The following is a 27,854-nucleotide window of genomic DNA, read 5'->3' as shown; positions in this document are numbered from 1 at the left end:
TAAAACATTAGAATTTATTGATAAGTTGTGTTGTATAAATGATCACAAAATACTGTAGGCTACCAATGAAACAGCACGGGATCTCCAAGATAGTGATGAGATTATGTAGTGCTCAAAATATTATATTTATTTGTGCCATGAAAAATTAATCTTATAATGAATAATCATTCTTAATTTAATATCTATCAAGTAGTCGTTTCTGCATGAGATTTGAAAACTAAAGACTTCTTCATATAAATAATGGAATGAGCTATCAAATTAGTCTTTATAATACGCTAAAAACAACATATAAAATCTTGTGGGAAAGAATACTTTTTAAGCACGTATATTTTTGACTGTGGAATCCATGGCAGCATCCCAAGGTTCTGAAAATTGATGTACAGAAATAAAAATAATTTTTAGAACGTTGTGGAGAAATCGAGAGGAATATTGGAAGGGTCAATCTCAATGTTAATTGTCTCATCGCACGTGACGACTGCAAAAAAATTGGCTTGATGAACAGTTACTGCATAATATCTGGAACAGTTAAGTTGTAGGAGTTGAACTCAACGATGAGTGAAGTTATCATTTTAAATAAAGGTTTAATTATTATTATTATTTCTGTAGAAAGGAAACTCTGTGTTTTGGAGATTCTCTTCCGTCCAATCCTCAAACATATTCCTAATTTCTTCAGGCATTTCTTTCTTCCAGGTCCCCACTTCTCCTTTTCTTATGAACTGACATTCCTTATCTCTTCCGGCTTCCTTGTACTCGCTCTCGAAGTTGGTCATCGGGTTGATCCTCATGCACTCGAAGCTCAGGTGTTTCAGGAGAGCCGCTTCCTGCTCAGGCGTGTAGGTCACCTCCAGAAAATCAGCTGTTCTCTTCAGAACTCCTTTCAGATCCTGGAATAATTGAAAAAATTAATTTTAAAACTTTGGGAAAGATAACAATACAAACATAATATACTTGAAATACTTTAAATTCCAACCATTTATATAAGTGACCATCCTAGTATGAAGCATACCTAGAATTTATTCGAACAGTATTCACAATCATCGATTTGCACGATGGAAATTAAAAAAATTAAATTAATTATGGAATTTCGACTTCTACTGTATATAACAAACTATTGCATTCAGTTTACTTCGTATAATATTGTGACAAAGATAAAACGCCGTTTTAGAGGTGATAATATTTTTCCCATTATTCACATAATATGTCAATGATGGTTCATGATTCATGATTAATGGTGATATGATGTGATAATTCAATAATTTCTATCATGATTGATTGATACTTCTCTGAATGGATTCTTTTACACTAAATTATGCAAATCTTTATACATAGATTGAAAATGTATAGTAACGACATACAATGGATAGTGTATGAGTTATTCGAATTATGAGAGAAAGAGTCTATTAGAAGATTAGATGAAGTGAGGGAGAATTTGTGGATGCTGAAGAACCAAGAGATTATGAGAAGGGAGTAGCTAGGCATAAGAAAGAGTGTGACGGAGAATAATGTAGTAAAGAAAAAGAGAGTAAGTGGGGATCGTACTGAGAAAACTGATGAGAAAGGGTGAATTAATGGAAAAGAGGAAGGGAAAGAGAATAAGAGAGAGTGATTGAAGTGTTTACTGTAAGCGATGGGTTTGAACTGATGGTAACCACAGGCAGTTAGATTGGAATTCGAATTCAGAAGTTTGCTGAATTCAAGAGAGAGGAATGCTATGGCTAACTTTTCTTCGACAAGAGTTGGCAAAGAGGCGATAGACTTGTTATTCGCTTGTGTTCATTAACTAATTAACATCGACTCCACGTGGGCTGACTGTTCAAAGTGATCGCCCTCCTATCGGCTTTCATTCTCCTCAGACTCGTAAAAAGCAATCACACAAAATGTAGAAAATTAAAAGCCTTCGTAACTTTGCTCCTAACAAGAAAGGCTCTTGTAAGCAATGAAAGCAGTCTGCGATATCTATCGAAGATGATACTTCCATTTTTTAAATATTTAGAATAATATGATAATCTACCAACTATGGCACTTTTTATTGTCGTGTGATAATGATACTGTAATTATATTAATTATTACATTCAAGGTTGGATTGTTTTCATATGTAAAATTAGACCTACATCGTATTTGATAATTTGAGTTATGATTTCGTTCAAATTCAATGCAATACTTTTCAACAATCTACCTTATCTTTATAGATAAAAATAGATAAAGCACTTTATTTCTGTTCAACATTCTATTCTAATAGTATTCTCTATTTTTCTTGTGACAAAACAACTGACGTGACACTCATTCATTCGATTGTACAAGGTGCGGCAGAAAGGATGAACGGTTTTCAAAAAAAGTAATATGTCGTTACCTGTGCGTAAAAAAAACATTTATTTACAGAACAATATTCACAGTATATTACAATTTTAGGAAATTAATGTTTGAAAACAATATCTGACAGGTGATGGCCGTTTTCAGCGATGCACTTTACAAGCCGCTGTCGGAAGTTGGTTTGTACTCTTTCTAACATTGCCCTGCCAATTTGCTCGACTTCCTCACGAATTGCTTCCTTAAGTTCTTGAAGTGTACGTGGTTTATGCTGGTGAACATGTGACTTCAAGAAACCCCACAAGAAGTAGTTGCACATGGACAGGTCTAGAGAAAGAGGAGACCAATCAATGTCACCAAATCGAGAAATGATGCGACCACGAAAAACAGCCCGAATTGCTTCCATTGAATTTCTTGCTGTGTGAGCTGTCGCCCCGTCCTGCTGAAACCATACTTGCCGGATATGAATACGTTTCCTTCTTAAGGCTGTGCAAAGGCTAAAAATAAACTTTCTACTCGTGATATTTATCAAAGTTTTTCGATTTGTATATTATCATCAAGCTATCAAAATGAAAAAGTTTTCTCAGGAAATTTTTTTTTATCATTACTTTTTGAGATATGAGCGCTTGAAGATTAAATTTTTGGGACAGAACATTTCAAATTCGGTAAGAGATAAATCCATGAGATTCAAAAGATAGATTCTTCATGGTATTGTTGATCTAGTAAAACAAAATTTTTTTGAAAAGATCCATTTTTGAAATAGTTATTCAATTTACTAAAAATAACTTTTAGTCGAGTTATTTTTGGTAAATTGAATAACTTTTTCAAAAATTGATATTTTCAGAAATTTTTTGTTGTACTAGATAAAAAGTATCATGTAGAATCGATCCTCTAAGTCTCATGGATTTATATCTTATCGAATTTGAAATGGTCTGTCCCAAAAATTCAAACTTCAGGGGATCATATCTCAAAAAGTAATGATCGGAAAAAAATTGTTTCCTGACAAAACTTTTTCATTTAGATAGCTTGATGATATACAAATCGAAAAACTTTGAAAAATATCACCAGTAGAAAGTTCATTTTTAGCCTTTGCACAGCCTTAAGAAGGAAACGTATTCATATCCGGCAAGTATGGTTTCAGCAGGACGGGGCGACAGCTCACACAGCAAGAAATTCAATGGAAGCAATAAATTCAGGCTGTTTTTCGTGGTCGCATCATTTCTCGGTTTGGTGGCATTGATTGGTCTCCTCGTTCTCCAGACCTGTCCAGCCTTAATTCAGGTAGGAAGAATTCAGTGAACATCTGTCTATAACGTTCTGAGGTTACAGTTACAGTGGTCCCGTTGTTGTCTTCAAAAAAGTATGGACCAATAACAACTGTACTGCTCACAGCACACCAAACTGTCACCTTGGGACTGTGTAATGGTCTCTCATGCATTAATTTTGGATTTTCATCTGACCAATAACGATAGTTCTGCTGATTAACGGTATCATTCAAATGAAAATGTGCTTCATCTGTCGTAAACAAAATAATGTTTTCATTTTGGTCAAGTATGGCCTCCATTTCTCGAGCAAAATTCAGCCGCTTTACATAATCGCCAGGATTCACTTGTTGAACCATGGCCATTTTTTTAGGGATAAAATCCTAGATCTTTATGTAAAATACGCCTTACTGTCCGATCACTGTTGAGTTCAGAAGAATGTCTCCTAGCAGATCGATTAGGACTACGGAGTATGGCTTGCCGAACTCTTTCCACATTTTGTGAATTGCGTACAGTGCCATGAGCCCCTGATGGTCGTTTATTCATTACTGTTCCTACTGAACGAAATGATTTTACCCAACGTGGAATTGTGTTACGAGTGGGTACATTGTCATTTCAAGCAAGATTGTCATTTCAAGCGTTTACACCGGAGTTAATAACACGAGTTATTAACAAAAAGTTATTAACTTGAATTGATCGTCAAAAATTTCTCTTGACAAAAGTTAATTGACCGAGCGAAGTGAGGTCTAAGATTCAAGTCGACGGTTTTGCATTTCTCTTAATGTTTAAATGTTTGAATGTTTGAATGTTTGAATGTTTGAATGTTTGAATGTTTATATGTTTACATGTTGCGCATTTATGGCGAAACGCGGTAATAGATTTCCATGAAATTTGACAGGTATGTTCCTTTTTTAATTGCGCGTCGACGAATTTACAAGGTTTTTGGAAATTCTGCATTTCAAGGATGATAATATTAAGGAAAAAGGAGCCTCCTTCATACGCCAATATCAGAGTAAAAATCAGACTATAGAATTATTATTCATCATAAATCAGCTGACAAGTGATTACACAGATGTGTTGAGAAGCCAGTCTATTGCTTTATTTCCATAAGGTCTATAGTTTCAATCAGGGTTTTTGTGGATGAGAATACTGCGTGAGGTCTACTGTTCACAGAACTACTAGTAACTCATGTTTTTAACAGAAAATTCCTTGTTATTAACAATATCTTGTTATCAATATAAATGACTCCCATATGATTTCATTTAACGAGAGTATTCATATGATATAACAGTCGGAATAAAAAGCAAAAAATTGTCTTCAAAATACTTTAAATTAAAGCATGTGTGTGATCATTAACATAATGATCTCCATCTGATCTAATGTAAATAAATTATATTGCGTTTACACAAGAGTTTAAAACAAAAGTTTTCAACATAAGTTAATACTATTTTCTTTTGGCTGCTAGTTTTGTTATCAACAAAAGTTAATAACTTTGTCACGTGTTTTGTCTGCAGCTCTGTAGTTATTAAGGAACAGCTGTAGTTGTAGGGTAGGGATGCTGGGCGAGGGGGTTGCGGATAAGATAATTAACCTGTTATTAACAAAAGTTGATGTGATAAAAGAGGCTTTTGTTATTAACATAACGCATTTCTTTTTATCTTTACGGACTCGATGGATAACATGAATTAAAAACAAGGAATTTTCTGTTGAAAACACGAGTTATTAACTTTTTTCAAGAGAATTCTTTGTCGATTCAGTCAACTTGACAACTTTTTATTAATAACTCATGTTATCAACTCCGGTGTAAACACAACTCAACATGATGTTATTGACTTTTATTAACATCAGTTGATAACAAAAATGCTAAAAACTTGTGTTATCAACTCCGGTGTAAACGCAGCTTAATGATACTCTCATTATTACGCACAAAACTGTCTTAAGTAAACACACGATGTTGCACATTCCACGAATCCATGATGCCGACTGAACAATGACTAGAAAAAATGGTATGATCTACCGAACACATGCTCACTTCAGCTGTCCCAATCCGACTACCCAGATCAGAATACTAAGTTATCTGTTCTAAAAACATCCATCCTTCCTGCCGCACCCAGTACTTAGATCAAAACAAGATTATAAATATAACGGAAATAGATTATAACTAGGATTGTAACTGGTAACTGTGATTGCAATCCTTATTGTGGTAAGAAGATCTCTAGATCTATATTTATAAAAGGCAAGTCCCGACAGACTGAAATCACACCACAGCCCAAACTACTGAGACTAGAAACTTGAAATTTTGCACACTTGTTCATGTTAGCCCCAAGACATCCACTAAGAAAGGATTTTCAAAAATTTGACCCCCTGAGGGAACTGGGACCCCCCAAAATTTTGTACTTTCTAACCGTTCATTGCACAGCAAAGTCATGAGGAACGTTTTTGTCCAGCTACGAAAAATACTCGAATCTAGGCAGAAAAAATCCGACCAGGAGAACAGGAGGGTCCAGGAGAGGGCATTTTTCGAAATTTTTCATGTAAAATCACACTACAGCCCAAACTACTTGGCCTACAGACTTAAAATTTTGCACAAATATTCTTCAAACATGCTAGACGCGCACTAAGAACGGATTTGGAGATAATTTCCTCTAAGGATGAAAAAGGATCCCATTAAGTAAGCTTATGAACATGGTAAGGTGAACGCCATATGAAACTGAGATAATTGACACGTGATATTCTAACATAAAATGCTGTGATCATTGGTAAACTTCAGATGGAGTCTCATACATTCCGATTAGAACAGAGTACAAAGATTTTCTTTGGTTAGGAGTTTGTTGAAAATTATTTTATTCTTACTTACATTTATTTGTAGCAAGGCCAGAAAAAGACAAACTTGAGTACTTGCAGTGAGTTCATTTAATATAACTTATATCTATTTTTTATTAATATTTTGTGAATAAAAAAACGAGATGATAAGAGATGTGAGTAATTCCTCATATTTGATCCAAATGGTTATCCATATTTTAGTAGTTTTTATTCTGAAGTTATTTAATTTCATATGTATTGATTTTCAACATAATGGAAGTGATTGAACTACTCAAAATTAATGGCTTACTAGCCCCTCATAGAATTTATAGTATTCCGGGTGATGAAGCCTGTCTTTTTCCAGCATTGACTATATAATAATAAAGCTTTATTTTCATTTTACATTCGGCTCAAACAAAAGTCTCTTTAAATGGAGGTTAATGATAAGGTTGACAAGTTTCAGCTCTGTTGTTTTAACATTTTTTTTCAAATCACTCTCAAAATGTTCATGTACCTACTATTGTGTTCGAGACACCTCTGGCGCTATCATAGTTTCACCACTATTCTGTTCCACAGCTTCCTATCTCTTGCAGTCATTAACTGTATCATTCTATAATAGAGTGAAGGCTTAGTAAAGGCTAAAGTAAAGGCTAAAGAAGTGGCTTATACACGTACGGGATAGGAAAATTATGTTTGACGTATCCATCACGTCTGAACTACTGGACTTATTAACTTGAAATTTTGCATATGGATTCTTAATTAACCAAGGAAGATTATAGGCCTATTTTGGCCTATTTTAAATTGAAATTTGAAATTTTGAAACTTGAAATTTTGCATATGGATTCTTGATTAACCAAAGATGATTTATAGGTCTATTTTCAAGTTTTAAAATAGACCCTTGTAGAGCACGGGTTCCTGCTAGTACGAGTATATCTTGAATGTACTTTTCACAAATGAAATATCATTTCAAAATCCTATTTCATGATCTCGAGGATAAAAGCATCCCTTCTCTTTAAAGCGGTGAAGCAGTAAGCTCATCAAGGCAAAAGTTGACAATCCTAGTTGGGGATTCTGGATGAAACTTCATTGTTCAGAAAGGTACGACGTGTTTGTGGTATTATAAACCAAAATCTCGCTTGACCCAACTGTGATAATAATTATTATCGTTGTTTCTGAAATTCCTGAGTCTCGAAAATGAGTTGTTTGCGATTACACGGCAACAAGAGAATGTAATATAGTCGTTTTGGCTTGGTTGCCATGGTGATGGCTTCTTGCTCCCGGCGACAGGAAATTCTAGGATTTCGCCGTAATAACTGTTGAGGGATTTAGGTTGCTATGGCAATACCTTTCCACTTAAGCAACAGGAGACTCTAGGATTTTTCGTTACTTGGGAGACGACAATGATTAAAGGAGAATCTTCTGATAGTGTAGCTAATTAAGTTCAGGCATGCTAAAGATTTCAAGCTAAATTGAACATTAACGTCTAAACTTAGTCTCATTTCCATAAATGGAACAAAACGTATGAGTGTTCCATAAATTTTTGATCTCGCAAGGAACAAAGCTATTAATTTCAGCTGAATCAATGATCTTGATCATTCTTGTTCATAATCTCCGTTATTGTGTTCGATAATGAAAACCAATATTATATTTTTCAATCCAATTCCAGTACTGAATTATATAAGGAAGCATTCTTAAAAATGAAATCAACGCTAAAGTTAGAGATGATTCTTCTATTCTGTATGGAAATGATACCGATCATTATCAGTATAAGAGGACATAACGAAGGCCATGGTCCTGTGTATCTCCATAGAACGTTACTCAACATGAGTAGGATGAATGGAAATACAGTAGTTGGATCTCACCTTCTTCATTTCTTCGAAACTATTGACTAGTACATTCGAATCCTCCCTTTTGTTCCAAAAACCCAGGACGTGATCCCAGAACGGACTGTAGATTACTGAAAAATAGAAAACCAGAAGATGAATATTCAGATCAACCTTAATCGCATTGAAGAATCAAAATATATCTAGATAGTTCAATGGAGAACTAATTATAGAACTGAACCTTATTTCAATATTCCATCATTGGTGTAGTAGGATTTTTTAACAAGTTGTCGATAATTCCCAGGGTCGGCTTTAGTCAATTCCTGGGATGAATGGGGGGGTCAAGCTGGATCTTCGCTCCCAGGGCATGTACTATATATACTAACCTCCTGCAAAAATCCAACTTTCCCTAATTTGTTGGACAATGTCTTTATTCCTTGTGCTGAATTCTGTTTCGATGATGATCACAGATAAATTGAATAATGTGTGTAATTCCATAGAAACAGCATTGGCTGCACTCTAAATTTGACGGCCCTATGAATTTGGCACCCCCAAGCGACCGCCTTAATCGGCTGCCTATGAAACTGGCTTTGAATGATTCGTACGCAGTGAAAAAAAATGAAATTCTTGTCTTCAGTACTTGTTGATCCATTGGAGATAAGATAAGATCTTACAACTCTGAATTTAGAAACAGTTTCTGTAAGATCCAATTATAGCTTAAAACTCTTCAATGCAATGATAGGATTATAAATGATGAACTCACACTTATCCTTTGCAAATGCCGTCAAAAAATCCTCTCTTGATCCTACATAGTTGTTCCAAAACACAAAATGATGATAGTAAGAGATTGCTGCATCCTTGGGATTCCTATGTACATAGATAATCTGAAAAAAATTGTTTTCAATTTACCAAGATATAAAATATAAATAGTAAAATATATAACCACTCATAAATCTTTCTACTCGATCGCAAAGTGGATTCTTGAATGTGATTATTACTAATCACAAAGAATGTTCCATTAACATCATTGTGAGGTAAAATCCAAATCTTGTCAGAATAATATATCATGTAATCACACATACATACATACTATTACTATTCACTATTCCGTTGATTTGGAACTCACCTAATAAGGACACAAGGGTCTTACATGGATATACTAGACGTTTACGATATGAGATTCACAATGATTCTCCAGTAGTAGATTCCTTAATAATTCCTCAACTGAATGCTGTCTTATTACAATCATTATTAAGAGACATTCGATTCCAAAGCACTGACTTTTTACTCATAAAAAGTTGTTGGAAACTTGAACTTTATCCATTTAATCCGAAAAAGGAAGCATTATTCAACCAATCTATAATCGCATAAAGGAAAGAATTGGCATATACACTAAACTTACAGGATAGGAAATTCACGAATACATCATCACGTTTGAGCTACTGGACTGATTTACTTGAAGTTTTGCATATAGATTCTAAAAATTACCGAGGATAGTTATAATTTACCGAGGATGGTTATATGCCTATTTGAAGTTTTCAGTTTGTCAAGTTCTCAATTAGACCCTTGCGGAGCACGGGTTACCTGCTAGTAAAAAATAAATTAGAAGAGTCTTATCTAATACTACTTACTTTTGGCTTGACAGTAAAAATTTCTTCTGGTAGTTCACTGACAGGTAAATGCGTTTTGATAATTCTAGGAGATGGCAAATTTTCTGCTATTTCGATTGTGTTTGGTATTTCATCATTCTCAGGATGCAACGTCTTGTAACTGTAGAATAAGGAAACACATCATTACAATAGATCTATGATATTTGTTACTCGAAGTGTTTGAACGGAGATGCTGGAGTAACAAGTTTAGTGATATTATAGTAATCTACTATCCATTTTATTCACTATTTTCATCAGACTATATTGAGACATCTCCACTAGATCAACTTTAAAGCCGATCTCTATTATTAATTTAAATTTGATATTGAAGTGGTACTGATTTTTCAATGTCGCAAATAGCCTATTAGAAATAAGAGAATTTTTAGAATTAAAATATTTTTAATTAATTTATTTATTCAAGCCATCTAAATTCAAAATGTATAGTTTTAATGTTTATTTTGTACTAAAATTTTATAAAAATTGTACACGTGAAATTCTAACCTTATCTTGGACTTTGTCACTTATAAATTTGGAAGAAAAATAGCGCAAGGACTACCTTATTATTTCATCTTTCAATGTTATTACATTAGTGTCATTTGCATTGTAAATAAATAAATAAGTAAATAAATTGATTGTACTGGTCCCTTCTACCAGCCATACTTCCACATACTATGATGAATAAATACAGTACCGTATTCTAATTCTTTGATGTACAGATATTTCTGTTTACTTCTGTGGTAATAGCCTATCTTATTATATGAGCAATTGAAGAAAATCACAGATATAAGTCATGATTCATAAATTAAATAACAGAGGCTGACTACTTACTCCAGGAAAATAGTTCTCATATGCAATGGTTCTGTGTTGGCTTGTTCAAAGTTTATATTATTTATTAGTAACCAAATCATTTCTTGTGACCATGTTGTTCCTGAAAAACATATTTCATATAACTATTATTCATTCATTTGATTCGACTGATCGATATTATATTCATCAAGGGAGATTCTCAACCAGATAATAAAAAAATTAGTAGATAAAAGCAAATGAGCATAATCACAGCCATCACTTAATACTAAAATCATTATCTCCTATTGGAGATGGCTGTGATTTAAGTCAAACGATTCCAAGAATTTTCTTACTCAAATACAATGTGGTTAAAGTATAACTGAACTAGAATCGAATCGATCTGCTTGTAGTGATATTAGAATAATTATTTGCTTATAGCCTAATACTGTATTTCTTATTCATTTCCGAAATAGAATCAAAATATTGATTAAAGAGCTTTATTCTATTTATCAGGAATCAAAGCATGTGGATTAACCATTCATAATTAAAATTAAATACATTACAATGCACACATTCAATTTATTCAATTCAATTTATTCATTCTTTGCACATTTTACATAGTTTAAATACACAAAAATACAAAATAAATAAAGAGTACAAAAGAATGTGTAGCTCGCAAGACTTTCGTCTGTTCGCGAGCATGAGTAAGAGAATATAAAGATTGAGAAACGTAGAAAAGAAAAAATATTTATAAAATAGAATATAATAAATGACTAAGAATAGCCTAATGGTAAAATAAATTTGAAATACAGAGTGAAATGAAGAACAGTTTTTTTTTACAATATAAGAGGGAAAACCTGAAAAGAGAAGAAGCACAGTGAATGCACAAGTCAACTGGTGATGAGAAGAGGTGAGTGGAGAAACGTAAATTTAGAATTTGTTATAAGCTACTGCCTTTGATTACTGAAAACGCCAGGTGATGTTTTGATCCATGATAAGATTCTTTTCTCTTATAGCAATTTTGATTGTCTGATATAAAGTCTTGTGGTATAATATTTACTAGTTTGTCACATCTATACGGAAATTGCATTCTACATACTGTTAGATTAGTTTCAGGTAAGTCAGATCTCCTGTAAGTTTGGCGCGTGTTATATGGAGTAATTCGGGTATTGAAAAGATTTTTGTTTTTTAATAAATATGAAATTAAATTTTTCAAGTAGAGTTGTTTGATTGTAAGTATGTTAGATTCCTGGAAGAGAATTCTAGTAGGATACAGCCTTGGTTTGCTTAGTGCCACTTTTATTATATGTTTTTGAACATTGAAGATCTTGTTTATATGACATTCAGCAGTACCCCCCCATACCCTAATTCCATATTGCAACACAGATTGTGCGTAAGCAAAGTAGGCCATTCTAGTAATTTGTTGCATTTTCAACTGGCTCATTTTGTAAAATTTATTTGTTAGATACTTGACCTTGTGACATAGAGATTGGATCTGGGAATCCCATCTCAGATGACGGTCAACAATTATTCCCAGGTATTTAACGGTTTTAGAGTCCTCTAGTTTAGGGCAGTCACAATCATTCAAACCTATTTTATTACATTTGATATTATGAATTTTCAAGTTTATTCATAATATCAACTTGAATAAATAAACTTGAAAATTCATAATATCAAATGTAATAAAATAGGTTTGAATGATTGTGACTGTCCTAAACTAGAGGACTCTAAAACCGTTAAATACCTGGGAATAATTGTTGACCGTCATCTGAGATGGGATTCCCAGATCCAATCTCCATGTCACAAGGTCAAGTATCTAACAAATAAATTTTACAAAATGAGCCAGTTGAAAATGCAACATTCAGTTCAACTAAACTTGTTCATCGATTTCAATTTCTGTAACAGCAGTGCTCCAATGAAATGAATGAATTTGTAATTCTATAATTTTCGATACCATTCAAAACCGTAGTCGGATATCGAATACAATTTGTTCATTAAACAACAGATAAGCTATGATCTGTGTGTGATAAGATTGAAGCTCCAATCTATTCATCTGATATTTCAATGATAGAGTAACTGTTAAAAGCAAAACCCTTGAAAAGAAATGTTTCACTTGGTCCCTTGCTCGACTTTACATGATGGTTCAAGTTCAGGCTAAACTTTAAAGAACTTGCAGACTATATAAATGTGAGAAAAATGGGATATTTATACTCTGACTGAATTTATAGTACCGTAAAATTCTTATAATTTATGTAATTAGCTATACAGTTGTATACATGTATTCTTTTGTTCCTCTTTCTCATTTTTGTTCATGCAAATCAAACTACATGTATTTATTGGGTAAATGATTTGAGAAGACTTGCTGAGGATAATATGCTGCGCTGAGGTGTGATAATGAATTTTTCTTTTCTAACTGTGATAGCTTTCATTCAGAGCAATTGAATGCATAGAGATAGAGTTTCAATAAGATGTCGTCCGAAATAGTTTTAGAACTGATTCGACAAACAAAATCCGTTTGACATCATCTGTTCAATTCAATAGAATCTATGATTCGAAAAATCGTACGTCCAAAAAGCAATGTGTGTGTAACTAGCCTGAGTGATTGAATATTTCATATTCTACACTATGAAATATAGTCTAAAAGTCGTTATTATAGTTTTGAAACCTTATATCGCAGTTCTATTAATGTGAATAGTAATCAAGACCATGCTTTTAGAAAGTGAACTCACCACATTTCGGGAAAGTGCAGATCCATATATCATCTGGCCTCACTTTGAATTTGCGGATTTGTTGTCGATATTTTGTGAATTGGAGTGTGATTATGCATCCTGTATCGAGCTGAACCTCTGGAGGGGACATGAAACCAACGCTGGCATCCTGAATGCTCTTCACAAGCGGATCATTCAATATTTCGTAGCTCATGTTCACTATGCAAAACAGGCAAAGAAAAACCAAATCAGAAAAATAATAGATTGATCAATAATATGATAGTATTTAATATGATACAGTTCACATAACATTCAGTGAGTTTTAAATATTCAATTTATTTAACCTATTTTCTGAAAACGTATATATTCAGGGCTACTCACTTTATTATTTGTAAAATAACACCATAATATCCTAAATTTTAAAACTTGAAAATTATGTCAGCATCGAAACTAGTTGTTTTTATTTATTTTATATTAAAAAACTCCTCAAAAAGAGTACAATGGTGTTATTTAGAATACAATGGAGTATCTAAGTTTAATCTTCTCAACATTCAAAGGAAACTTGATTAAGACTAACTGAAAATAGTAGATTATTTGTATTCAAAGTTCAAGAACCAATTTATTTGTCTGCATTATCGAGAACTGGAGCTTTGAAATTACCATAAAACTGTTCAACGTATTATGTCTAATAAAAGAAAAGAAAACTTTAATAAAATAAAATAAATCTTTCTTAAGAAATTTCACTCAATATTAGTATCATGTTCATTGCGATTAGTTCCTATTTATTGTAGAATGTTTGAACAGTAATTAGTCACAGCAAAAGAATGACGATATAATTTCCGCCTTCCACAAATTGTCTTATAATAATCACCTATCGCCTATATGATAGAGAATGGCATGCTTTATAGCAGTATTTTCACAAGAAATGTCAACCTTATCTTCGTAGAGTGAAGGTGGAGAATATCGCATTATCATTTCGCAATTAAATAATAATGACAATTCAATTGATTGTGTAACCTTATTGATAATACCATTTCTCTTTCAACCAACATAAAATATAAATACATATTACAGTAGTTTTAAAGCTCTTCTATGGTTACCGTACCAGATAAGAATAATCGTAAACGAAATCTTCTGATGAACTCTAAATAGAAGATCAACTCCTTTGTCAAGACAAAAAAGTTCCCTGTTATACTTACAAAACTTAATCCATCAATTTTTTACCCACACCATCATCAATAATTATTAATGTAACGGTATTCCAAGGTGCTGAAATTTCTCATTCGTCGTCAAATCTTTAATTCTTTAGCCCATTGCATAGCAAAGTCATGAGGAACTTTTTTGTTCAGCTACGAAAAAAAATTAGATCTATGCAGAAAAATTTCGATCAGGAGCACAGGGGGGTCCAGGAGAGGGCATTTTTCGAAAATTTTGATGTAAAATCACACTACAGCTCAAACTAATTGTCCTACAGACTTGAAACTTTGCACATATATTCTTCAAACATGCTAGACGCGCACTAAGGATGGATTTTGAGATATTTTGCCTCTAAGGGTTTCAAAGGATGAAAAAGGATCCTATTAAGTAAGGTTATGAACATAGTAAGGTGACTGCCATATGGAAATGAGATAATTTATTTATTGACATGTGATATTCTAACATAATTATGTTGTAATCATTGGAAATAACAAAATAATATGATAGAAATTCAAAAAAGAACATCTGTTCTGTTATTGCTTTCTACCTGATTCCACTCAACCTCAATAATATTGTTCTGATAATATTGATAAATATGTTTAATAATATTATTATTAATATAATAAAAGTATTGTTTTGATAATTAATTATTATCATTAATATAATAATAGTATTGTTTTGGTAATCAATAAATATTTTTATTTTCACAAACTCTGTATAATCTATAATGGTGAATGTGAAACAGCTGCATCAAAGAAATTATCTCAAAAACATATGTTTAGGAAAACCATAGTTTTGAACTTCGTTTTCCTGATGCAATGTATAAGCCTACACGTGGCATGTATTATTAATTTTTCAGCTAGAACAGTTTTTTGAGACTGCTAAATAAACGTCTACAGTTTTATCAATGCTGTATCGGCAATATGAAAACGCATGCAGTTAATATGTCTTTAAATAAAGGTGTTGATATCTACATGATAATTATTCTCTACCATTTTCATTTAATTAAAATTTCAAAATTATTCAAGCCTTGATAGAATGATTAACTCACTGTACAGTCAGTCGAAAATTTTAATATTGAAATGAGGGGTATTTTGGCAAGCTGAACAAAAAAGTAAGGTCCTATGCACATTTTTGATATTATTTCTTCAAATGAAAAATGAGTTTTGTTGGTTGTCAAAAATCCCCCTGAAAGAGAACTATTCATTTTATCCTATCTTTGAGTAAAATAACAATGATTTCTGCATTGAATAACATCTATCTTGCCAACAAGAATCGAACTCTTTGTGAATTTAGATATGACCTACACTTTTTAAAATTATATAATTCTATTAATAAATTCAGGGAAATTGAAGTACTATTTTCAGTTAGTTGATGAAATTGATTATCAATAGAGAAAATGATTATAATTTTATCAATACAGAAGTAGTTGAATGAATTGTCGATGTACTGAGTTCTTGGTCAACAATAATTCAATATTGGTATTTATCCAATCATTATTTTTTTTTCAGAAGTTATTTCATTTGAATTAGAGAATATTTATAAGCTCCTATCAATTTATCATTCGTAACAATGAATTCTTCAAAACATGAATTTAATCAAATAAAAAATTGCCCATGTATTCATGTTCGCATGTTTTCCACTTGTGATGGATAGGAAATATTGAGGAGCGAGCTGCACGGCGAATTGTAATCGAGGGCTCTGATTGGCTGAAAAGTTCAGCGTTCGGAGTGAGGTGAGGCGAGCAGTTATAACAGTGGCAAGCGGCAAGGCGAGTGGTTCGGAGTACGGTACGGCGAATGATTAACAGCTGATTTTCAACATTATGAAACACATGCTCATGTTCGTTGAAAGGCAAGATGTTCGGAGGAATGCACAGTTTGCTGCGCGGTTCGAGGTTCGGTTCGGCATGTGTGGACGCACCTTTAGTTGTTACAGGACATTTATACAGATCACAGGCCAAAGCAACATAATAATCTATCGTCTTCTTCTTTTTCTTCTTCTTCTTCTTCAGCCCAAACTACTGAGCCTAAAAACTTGAAATTTCGCACAATTGTTTATTGTAGCCTCAAAACATCCACTACAAAAGGATTTTCAGAAATCCGCCCCCCTGAGGGAGCTGGGCCCCCCAAAATTTTCACTTTTCAACCGTTCATTGCACAGCAAAGTCATGAGGAACTTTTTCGTTCACGTACGAAAAAAATCAGATCTATGCAGAAAAATTCCAATCAGGAGCACAGGGGGGTTCAGGAGAGGGCACTTATCAAAAAATTTGATGTAAAATCACACTACAGCTCAAACTCATTGGCCTACAGTCTTGAGACTTTGCACAAATATTCTTCAAACATGCTAGATGCGCACTAAGAACGGATTTTGAGATATTTTGGCTCTAAGGATTTCAAAGGATGAAAAAGGATCCTATTAAGTAAGCTTATGGTAAGGTGAACTCCATATGGAACTGAGATAATTGACACATAATATTCTAACATATGTTGTAATCATCGGAAAGCTTAAAACAATTTCATCAATTAGCTGATCGAATTGATTTTGCGTTGATTGAGAGCGCAAGCTTGCCACGTGTTTGTTCCATTGTTGTATGCTTGGCCAGTTTGGTTTGCGCCTTCTATCAGCTGTATATGGAGTCTCATACACTACAATTAGAACAGAGCACAAAGGTTTTCTTTGGTTTGGAGTTTGTTGATAATCCTTTTTTCAAATTCAAATTTTATTGCCATCAAAAACCACATTGAAAACTTTTTTAATAGACAACAAGATTACAGAAACAAAATGTCAAACATATACCTACATTTATTTGTAGCACGGCCAGAAAAAGACAAACTTGAGTACTAGCCGTGAGTTTATTAAATATAACTTAATATTTATATATTTTTGTTAATATTTTGTGAATAAAAATTACGAGTTGATGAGAGATGCGAGTAATTCCTTATATTTGATCCGAATGGTTATTCATAATACAGTAGTCGGGGTCACTGCAACCAAATTTTTTTATTCTGTATGGTAGCTGATAAATTTCATACGTATTGATTGTCCATGATGTATCCAGTGTCCATAATGGAAGTAATTGAACTACTCAAAATTAATGGCTTACTGGTCCCTCATAGATTTATAGTATTCCTGGTGATTGAGCCTGTCTTTTTCAGCGTTCTCTATTAATAATAAAGCTTAATTTACAACTAGCTTATCCAGCGAACTTCGTACCGCCAATGTATCTCATGTTATACTTGACTTTATTTGGTGAATCATGAAATTTATCTGACAATCAACATGTTCATTTACATCTCAATACGGACTTCCTATGTGCTTAGTCATGCAGAATTCATTATTCCGAAAACATATTATTCTTCTCAATCAATTGGTAGTAATATCTATCAGTGAAGTTTTCAATTAAAAAAAAAGGTTATATCAGTGTTTCAAAGAAAAATATTCAATGTTTTCATAGCTGTAGATTGTCGATATATGGTCCAGGAAATATGCGATGTACGATGAATCACACAGAATTCCATATTCTTTCCATTTTAGGATGAATATAAGCTAAGCTAAATTCAAAAAATTGTGAATTATTCTTTCATTCTTCAGTAATTAATGAATGCAATATGAATACTATACATATATACTATACATATATACTATACATATATACTATACAATATATATATACTCTCTTTCATTACGTGAATAATTTTTTTCAACATTTTCCAGTTTCTCAATGATAGGGGAGTGATAATTATTTGTATAGGTCTTCTAAGGAACCATTATCAACAGCTGGTACCAATCAACTACACTTCAACTCCAAACTACCGTTTTAATACCAGTACACAATAATTTATCACAGGGTGATGTGTTTATTACAACTGGTAACTTTAGATGCTAAATCATATTATCACAATATGATCTTGAATCATGGTCATCTTTTCGTTCTTCAGTACGGTAGCCGCTCGGCCGAAAATTTCGAAGACATATGTCTGTAAAATGGATTAATAAATAATTATTATTAGCCACCCTATTAAAATTTCTGTTCAGAAACTATCCCCAATATTCACACAACATATTCCCTAAGTTCCATGCCGTTATATCAAGTAGTTTTCAAGTCTACAGGGAACAAACAAACACACAAACAGACATTCATTTTTTTAAATAAATTTCCATTCGACTCAAACAAAAGCCTCTCTAAATGAAGGTAGAATGATAAGGATTCAGTTCTGTTGTTTTAACATTTTTTCAAATCACTTTCAAAAAGTTAATGTAGTAGCCTACCTACTATTGTGTTTGAGACACTTCTGGCGCTATCATAGTTTCACCACTATTCTGTTCAACAGTCCTATCTCTTGCAGTCGTTAACTATATTTATAATAATTATATAAAGTAAAGCTGGCTTAAGCACGTACGGGATAGGAAAATTATGTTTGACGCATCATCACGTCTGAACTACTGGACTAATTAACTTGAAATTTTGCTTATAGATTCTTAATTAACCAAGGATGGTTATAGGCCTATTCTAAATTCTTCAAAATTTCATTACGTCAAGTTTTCATTTTGTCAAGTTTTGAAATAGATCCTTGCGAAGCACGGGTTCTTGCTAGTTATTTGTAAAATAACACCATAATATCCTAAGTTTTAAATCTTGAAAATTATGTCAGCATCGAAACTAGTTGTTTTTATTTATTTTATATTAAAAAACTCCTCAAAAAGAGTACAATGGTGTTATTTAGAATACAATGGAGTATCTAAGTTTAATCTTCTCAACATTTAAAGGAAACTTGATTAAGACTAACTGAAAATAGTAGAATATTTGTATTCAAAGTTCCAGAACCAATTTCTTTGTCTGCATTATCGAGAACTGGAGTTTTGAAATTACCATAAAACTGTTCAACGTATTATGTCTAATAAAAGAAAAGAAAACTTTAATAAAATAAAATAAAACTGTCTTAAGAAATTTCACTCAATATTAGTATCATGTTCATTGCGATTAGTTCCTATTTATTGTAGAATGTTTGAACAGTAATTAGTCACAGCAAAAGAATGACGATATCATTTCCGCCTTCCACAAATTGTTTTATAATAATCACCTATCGCCTATATGATAGAGAATGGCATGCTTTATAGCAGTATTTTCACAAGAAATGTCAACCTTATCTTCGTAGAGTGAAGGTGGAGAATATCGCATTATCATTTCGCAATTAAAATAATAATGACAATTCAATTGATTGTGTAACCTTATTGATAATACCATTTCTCTTTCAACCAACATGAAATATAAATACATATTACAGTAGTTTTAAAGCTCTTCTATGGTTACCGTACCAGATAAGAATAATCGTAAACGAAATCTTCTGATGAACTCTAAATAGAAGATCAACTCCTTTGTCAAGACAAAAAAGTTCCCTGTTATACTCACAAAACTTAATCCATCAAAAAGTTGACCCACATCATCATCAATAATTATTAATGTAACGGTATTCCAAGCCGCTGAAATTTCTCATTCGTCGTCAAATCTTCAATTCTTTAGCCCATTGCATATTGTAGTTTATCTTCTAATTGAAATTTATTCTTGTACCGTCTACATAGAGAAACATACGACGGGAACAATTGCAATATTCAAATTCATATGGAGAGCTTACCTCATATTAATTATTCGATCAGACAAACCCCTGTCAGTGTGTCAGTTAATAATATCACGAGAGAATATTTCATGAAATGACTTCCATCAATGTTCATCACGCTGAGTAAATTCAATTTGCGTTCAGGCTTTTAAATTGATATGAGACAAGGTATCCATTCCTGAATATTGAGATTAAACCAAAATTAATTGGGAATTCCGAGAGAACGTTGCGGATCAATACGTCCTGAAATTTGAGCTGCCTCTTGTCCACAGTGCCATGATATTTTCAAGTCATACTGATCCGAAATAATAATTGTGGATTAGCGGTATCATGCACGATGACTTCGTGAAAATAATTGATGACTAACAGCATTTGATATCAAATTTCTTTTGTCAAGTTCCGTAAATGACAAAACTAAAACTGAATTATCTAGTTTCTCTGTCTTATACAAGACAACATTAATAATTACTACAGATTATGACAATGATTTCAAACTGCTTCCCTGCGAATGAATTCAATTTGATAGTTGTTCTCTCTGATGTTCAGTATAGAATTATTGAGAAAGTAAAAATTCGATATTTTCGTCTAGAGTATATATGTTTACTATACTTCAATGGTAACTTTTGAACAACTAAATTACGACATAGCAGTTGGATATTTATAAATAAAAGCTATTAGCTTCCACTCACATTACCTAGTAGAAGGTAATGGCTTTTTTATTCTAATCACATTTTTGAAGCGTTTTCGGACACTAGGCCCTTCCTCAACACTTCCACAACGGAAGTGTCAACCAGTGTTGAGGAAGGGCCTAGTGTCCGAAAACTGTTCACAAATAATGTGAGAAGAAGCAAATAGCTTTTGTTCATAAATATATGACTGCTATGTCGTAATTTAATCGTTGAAGAGTGATTATTATCAAGCAGTTCGTAATAGAAACAAACATTGAAGACTCTAATAGTGAGTCGAAATTCGGTAAATTTCATATTTTATACGTTTTACACTGTATATATTACACTGTACATGATGTTTGTTACAAACTTCTATTAAGGTGGTTTCGTTTTATGCATTCCATTCCTTAAGGATCCACATCAGCGTGCAAAGCTCATGCTTCACCTACTTTTCAATCCGAGCAATCTTGGAGATAACAATATTAAAGGAATGAGATTCTCTATTTTGCTGGAGAAAAATCCAGCTATATGACATCTTCAAGTAGTTGAATGGTTCAAAAATACTCTTTGGAGTGAATCCGCAATCGTAAACAGCATTTTTATTGAACATCCACATTGAATTTACTGCTCAGCACTCTGGTCATTTCTGCGCGTGTATTACATCACTTGACGCTTGACCAAATATACCTTGGTTTATTATTCTCAGCTTGAATGGGAAAAGCTGATAATTTTAAAGCTATATCTATTATGAATATAATCATTTCTCTGTTAATTTTAGCCAGAAATGTATTTTTAAACATTTTCCATCCATTCTGCTCCGTTACCAAGTGATGATACATCATATTTCACAATTTTCTTTTAATGAGTCTGTGGTTGGGGAATCTCATTACTATTAATTATGATAATAATTCTACGAAGAAAAGCCAATCTAAGATTCAATTCTAGATTACTAAACGCATTTCAATATAAATATGATAATTTACTCAATCTCACGTTCAACCGAATCGTTATAGATAAAGTTTTCCAAGTTTTGGTTGAGTCATTATGATTTTTCTCCAAAGAAGTGTAGTAGTGATGGTGATTGCTGAACTCAGTTTCCAAATTTCATGATTATTACATCTATAATATAATAAAGGAAACAATTGGCTTATACACGCACATGATAGGAGATTCACGAATGAAGCAGCACAATGTCTGAGCTACGGGACTGATTAATTTGAAATTTTTCATATAGCTTCTTAATTTACCGAGGATGATTATAGGCCTATTCTAAATTCTTCAAGATTTCAGGTAGTTTGAGTTATTAGTTTATTAATTTTTGAATTGGTCCCTTGCGGAGGACGGGTTACCTGCTAAGATATTACAATAGTTCTCTCTACATTTTCACATAGATGCAGAACTCCCAAAACTCTATGTACTCGTAATATTGCTGCTAATATTCTTCGAACTCCATGAAATCACCTCCTAACAAATCACAAGAATTCAGGCACTTTCATATGTCAAAGCGACAACGGAACAGCATTGGAAGCCAGACAACAAGGAAAATGTATTTCGTATAATGTGTAGGTATTCGTATCAAATCTTAGGAGGCTTCTCAGAATATAAGCACAGATATCGTGAAAAAAGAGAGAGAGTGAGGGTCAAGAAGCAAGAGAGCCGATTACTTCCGGACTTCCGCGCCTCAAATCCATGCAAGGTGAACTTCTCAGCAGACCACAGAGAGTGGCTACTCTTATATAACTATATTTTATTCACATTTTGTTATATCTAGTACAGTGAGATTCACGTTCTTCTGGCAGAATTCCTAATGAATAACATCAAAGTTTCTCAGGCAACCAATGCTGACAGTTCTAAGTGATTCTCACTGTAGCTCCATCCGTTAACGGAAGGTACACGGAAATCATGACCTGTCTCATTATTCATTCATTTCAATTCGAATCGATTTAGAATTATGGTTTTTAGGAAAATAAAACAGTAATAACAGCTAGGTTATGATACGTGACTAATTAGCCTTTGAGTCATAACTTATCATTAGGTTTCTAAACATCACGTTGCGGTTTGTAAGTCATGAGTCGATTTCTCCACTAACAGCTCAAAAAATTCAAGTCTGATTCAAAGTACAGTATAGTGTTTAGCAAACATGGGCTAGTAACTTTTCACAAAAGGAAGTTTTCCAAGAAATACTTATTCATGAAATTATGATGTCGACTTTTCACAGTTTTGATTCTTTGATTCAATTTTGTTCACTTTTCACTTGTTAAAAATTCTATATTATTCGCTATGGGATGCGGATGCAGTGTAAGAAATTGGTTTAGGTTATTGGCTACTTTTTTCTGTTGCAGTAATATTATAACGAATTGAAACTATTCTAATCTGTTTCAATTTGGAATATATTCACAGATTCATATCACATTCATGTGAATCTATCCGGATATTATTAAAATGTGGGCTATTTCTATTGAACGACAATTTTATCATAAAAATGAGAGGTCGTTGACTTGATCAGTTAGTTCCCTGTTTACTGTTTTATGAGTTTGCTCATTCAAAATAATTATTATGAGTTTGTCTTTTTCTCTCATTATTAGTTTGTTCAACAAGTTTCGTTAATTTAGTTTTAGAATTCAATACCCTCCACTCTAGGACTGCTGATGTGTCGTCAAACATCAGTTTAGTATTCAAAATATTCTTTATAGGAGCACATTCAAAGTTTAAAGAGAACTTCATAGTTATCCATCAATTGGATAAACAACTGGGTAGATATCCAACCGATAATATTCTCAGGCTCTACATAATCTTTCATTAATCTCGATAAATTGAATAATATTCAAAAAGTTTCTCTGTATTCATGAATCTTTCTCTCCATAACAGATCATGGATTTAAGAATAAGACTTTTAAATTGTAGATAATGTCAAAGAGTTAGTTATAAAGTCACATTATCTGTTATTCTATCAATATCGTCAAATCTTACTTGATTGAGATATTCTCTAAACAACTAGATACATAAACCTACTTTGCATAATTCGATCCCGTAAGCAAGATTGATTTTATATTGAATTGTATTTTCATTTCAAAATCAATATTCCATTAGGATTCATCTCATTTTTAGGTTAGCCAGTTCAGATCATCATGTATAAGTCAATAATACTCCATCTAGTATTTTGTGAAACTATTCATATATCATCACTCTATCAACTACAGTTACCTCAATGAGTTCTAAGTACTTTTATTGAACATAGATGAATATACTCCAAAACATGTGATAGTTCAAGCATACTCATTTACTGTGAGATGAAGATAAAACAAAATGATAATAATACTGTGCTTATACCTTTCTATCTCAAGCTAAAAAACAATTTGCTATAAATTATTCAAGCGTTGAAAAATAGAACAAGAGAATAATGGAAATTATACTGTACTCACACTATCCACAAAGCTGTATACAAAAAACCAGTAGCTGTAAAAATAATCTCAAAAATGAATGAATATAGTATCCGCACTCTACTAAACACTCGAAATTAGAAATCTTATTTAAACTTACTTACAATAAATTTATTCCGAACGTCACTTGATATCCGGCTTACACAATGCACAGTTGATCAACTGCACTCCACTGATTAACTATTGTTTTCGGCCAGAGAATTTCAGCTGCGAAATCATAATAGGTGTCCTACTTTAGTCGGTGTTCTATTATAGCAGTGCTATACTGATAACAAATGTCAGTATACTGATACTGAGACAGAGTGACAGTCGCCTCTATGCAGTACCAAGTTCGGATACGATATAACTAGCTGAAGTGGCAACATGGTGTGGAGTAGCATTGAAACATAGCAATTGCTAGTCAAGGTCTAGAGCGGGCCATTCGAATGACCTACTACGTCACTTTATACCTATACATTTTTGTCGGTTCAATCTACACAACTCACTTCCTACCGTCTCCTATATCTATACTGTTCGAGATGCAGGGAAAAGACGAACGAAATGAATTATTAGCGGAATTGAATTTCAACGTTCATTAAAATGCGCTCGTTTCTTGTCTAGTCGACGTTGAAATAATGAGCAGCCGTGACTTTATGATAATCATGATAATATAGAGTGGAATGAAACTTACAGCTTACTACGAGAGTTTTGAGTAAGGTGGAATAAGGCCTGATTATCATGATCTTTGTATTGAACGGAAATAAAAGTGATTTTTTTTAGGAATTTGATTTAGAAAACGTGAGTTGTGCAAACAGCTCAATAGGTTAGTACTCCCATTCAGTATTATAATTGATCATTTCAAATATGTATGTTATTGTTACAGATAGGTGTTATCAGTATTTCATCTCAACCTTATTGGATGCCATAATATTATCAATCCCAACTATGATTATAGCTCATTCAAAGCCATTCCATTCAATCGATATGAATGATATATATCTTATGTTTGAATTGTTCATGGAATAAATTGAAAATATTTTCTAAAATAATGATTCCTAGTCACGCTTAAATTGATATTTATTCGGCAACAAAAAGATTGGCATTATACTATATAATTATTATTATATTGAGATTTGAATTTTTTCAATAAAAAATCCTGAATGAGTTAAGTATGACATTTATGAGTATTAATCATGAACAAATCCAGGAATCTTGCCATTTTTCATTATCAATGTCTTCCTATCTCTATTCATCCATGTTGAAATATTGTATCGTATTGTGTTTGTACTGTATTGAGGTACTGTGTACTGTGTTTGATGTATCAGTTTCCTGTCCAACAAAAAAAGCCATTGTTTGGTATCCAGTATTCAGAATATGAATATCATGAATAAATAAAAAGAACAAGGCCATAATATATGAGGATGCGGAAAGAATCATGTCTGGAGCTGACTGGAACTTGTTTGCAAGAATTGTCACTTGACGTATAGAAAGCAAACAAGATACTTTTGCAGGAAAATTCCTTTGCCAAGCAGAGAGGCACGCTTCGAATGCTTCGGCTAGCGCGTGGCATGAGAAATGAGGATGCTCTCACAATAAACTCACAAATACATTCACTGACAGTTCTCTCGGTATGCTGAAAAATCGCAAGAACGCGTGGACTCGTATCAGTCAAATACACAAGTATTTCTGCATAATGATGGATGGGAATTCTGCATGACAGAATACGTAGAGATTGGACAATAATGATTCAAATTTGTACTGTATTCGTTTGTGGAAGAATAGCACAATAGTTTGATGAAAACAACAAGCTTTATTACACAAATTGTATCCTTTAAAACGGCATCCTGCGGTTTCAGGCATATTGTTCATTCTTGATTGATTAAAAAATAAATCAAATAACAGCAAGGGCAGCAATATTAATAGATATTAATTACTTCTAATTGATGAGTAATTATTTTGGGAAAAATCACGAAGAAAGTTCAATTCCTTTGTACGACTGTCGTTGTCAGTCTTTGGCGTCTTGAGTTGTCAGTCTACTTTTTTGCGTTCGGTTTGTCTACTTCGCGCCGTTTTGTTGAGGTTATTCAGCTAGGTTAGCATCTTTTTCAAATTGTTATTCAGACAATTATTAATATGTAATTTGTGCTCAATTGTCCTTTTTTATTTTTAGTGAGTGTTTGGTACTCTTATTTCATTTATAATCTACAAATTTCTGGGTTTTCGTCATCTCCCGCCCGAAATGCTAGCTTCTCATTGGTCCAGATCAGTCGTTTTGGGGAGGAGTAGAATATTTTTTGGGGCGTAGTGAACGCTCTGGCTTCATTCACGGCGTCTTTTTCGATCGAATCGTCCAGAATGTGAAACGCGTCTACTTCAACCAATTCTCTTTTGGCATATTTTTCTCTAATTATGTGAGAATCTACTCAAATTTTTATCACCAATGGGTGCTTAATTGTTCGTAATGTAACTGTACATATTTTTCGGCATCAATTAATTTTTTTCCAAGTAGTTTGTCCAAAGTTATGTGAACTCGTTTCGTCATGCTGCCAGCATTCAACCGGATAATGCTCCCAATATTCAACTTTAAATTCATCTACATCTTCATTCATCTCTAACTCCATCTTCAATGAACTCTTGAAAGTTTCTGATTCAGTGAGTGTACATTTCATTTCAATCTCGTGACTTGTTTGCCTCCTTGGACTCAAGCTCCTCATCGGACCTTCGACTGTCTCGTCAAGGTTAGTTTAGCTTCCCCAGTGAACTAAACTCATTCATCTTATGCCTCTGATCACCCGCCCTAGGGCCAGAGCATTCTCACCTTCGATTGTCTACATATAGAAATCAAGGTCATTAATTTGTGTTGCCTCCATGGAACCAAATTTGTAACAGTAGCTTCCCCTGTGAACTCTGTGCTTTGCTTGCGCCTCACTGAATCATTACATTTAAAGTTTCATTCGCCTCAGCGCAATATCGAACTACTTCAAGTCTCCGCCTCCCTGAGGTCATCATTTTCGCAGTCATCGCCCTGCCGTCGTCCTGTTTCCTCCTTCGAGGTCCTGTTCTTCGCAGCCACCGCCTGCTTCGCCTCCTCGAGGTCCTGGTCTTCGCAGCCACCGCCTGCTCTACCTTCCTTGAGGTCTTCATCGTTGCAGTTGTCATTCTGTCCCGCAGAATCTCTGGAGAGTGCCTCCGCTAGCCTGTCGTTCTTAGCCCGCCACTAGACCATGGGGTCTTGTTCCTGAGTAGTTGTTCCTGCTCTTCAAATCTTTAAGCTAAGTACTTTGTCTCTTTTACATTTATTTTTGTCTTTGTCATTCTTTTATTGAGGTCATTCCATATTGTTTAAATTCGTGTTTAAATACATAATCTAAACACATTCTAAATCAACCTAAATCAATTTGCTTCCTTGTAGGTTAGGTTCCCTAAACTCCTAAACTAAACTTACATCTAAACATATTTTTTAATCTTGTCTTTCATTTGTTATTATTTTGTTACAATTGCCACACAAGGTGGATTCACATTTAATCTTGGCTAAGGCCTATTGGTACACTGAACCTTTCACATTCGTTAATGTAGATTTGAAACATTATCTCAGCGTTGAGACATTCTTGAT

The 27,854-nt window shown here is 33.3% G+C and overlaps 1 protein-coding gene across 4 annotated transcripts; it reads right to left on the bottom strand.

Annotated features, from left to right (window-relative positions):
• On the bottom strand, positions 1-24,643 carry LOC111057428 (luciferin sulfotransferase). 4 transcript variants are annotated; one of them, XM_039437847.1, is made up of 8 exons: positions 24,367-24,632; positions 20,174-20,333; positions 13,359-13,556; positions 10,672-10,771; positions 9,826-9,964; positions 8,958-9,078; positions 8,234-8,328; positions 1-884 (listed from the first exon to the last, which is right to left on the bottom strand). In XM_039437847.1, exons 3-8 carry the CDS (start codon positions 13,549-13,551, stop codon positions 582-584), a joined length of 951 nt encoding a protein of 316 aa, XP_039293781.1. In that variant the 5' UTR covers positions 13,552-13,556; positions 20,174-20,333; positions 24,367-24,632; the 3' UTR covers positions 1-581. The 4 variants fall into 4 exon arrangements, with proteins under 4 accessions (XP_039293781.1, XP_039293779.1, XP_039293778.1 ...); XM_039437845.1 differs by lacking the exon at positions 20,174-20,333 and having other exon boundaries at positions 24,367-24,643; XM_039437844.1 differs by lacking the exon at positions 20,174-20,333 and having other exon boundaries at positions 24,363-24,615.
• Positions 24,644-27,854: the final 3,211 nt, after the last annotated feature.

This window comes from Nilaparvata lugens, chromosome 11 (genome assembly GCF_014356525.2).
Source record: "Nilaparvata lugens isolate BPH chromosome 11, ASM1435652v1, whole genome shotgun sequence".
Taxonomy (NCBI): Eukaryota; Metazoa; Arthropoda; class Insecta; order Hemiptera; family Delphacidae; genus Nilaparvata; species Nilaparvata lugens.
Note: the sequence above shows the minus strand (reverse complement) of the source record. Positions and strands in the feature narration are given on the sequence as shown.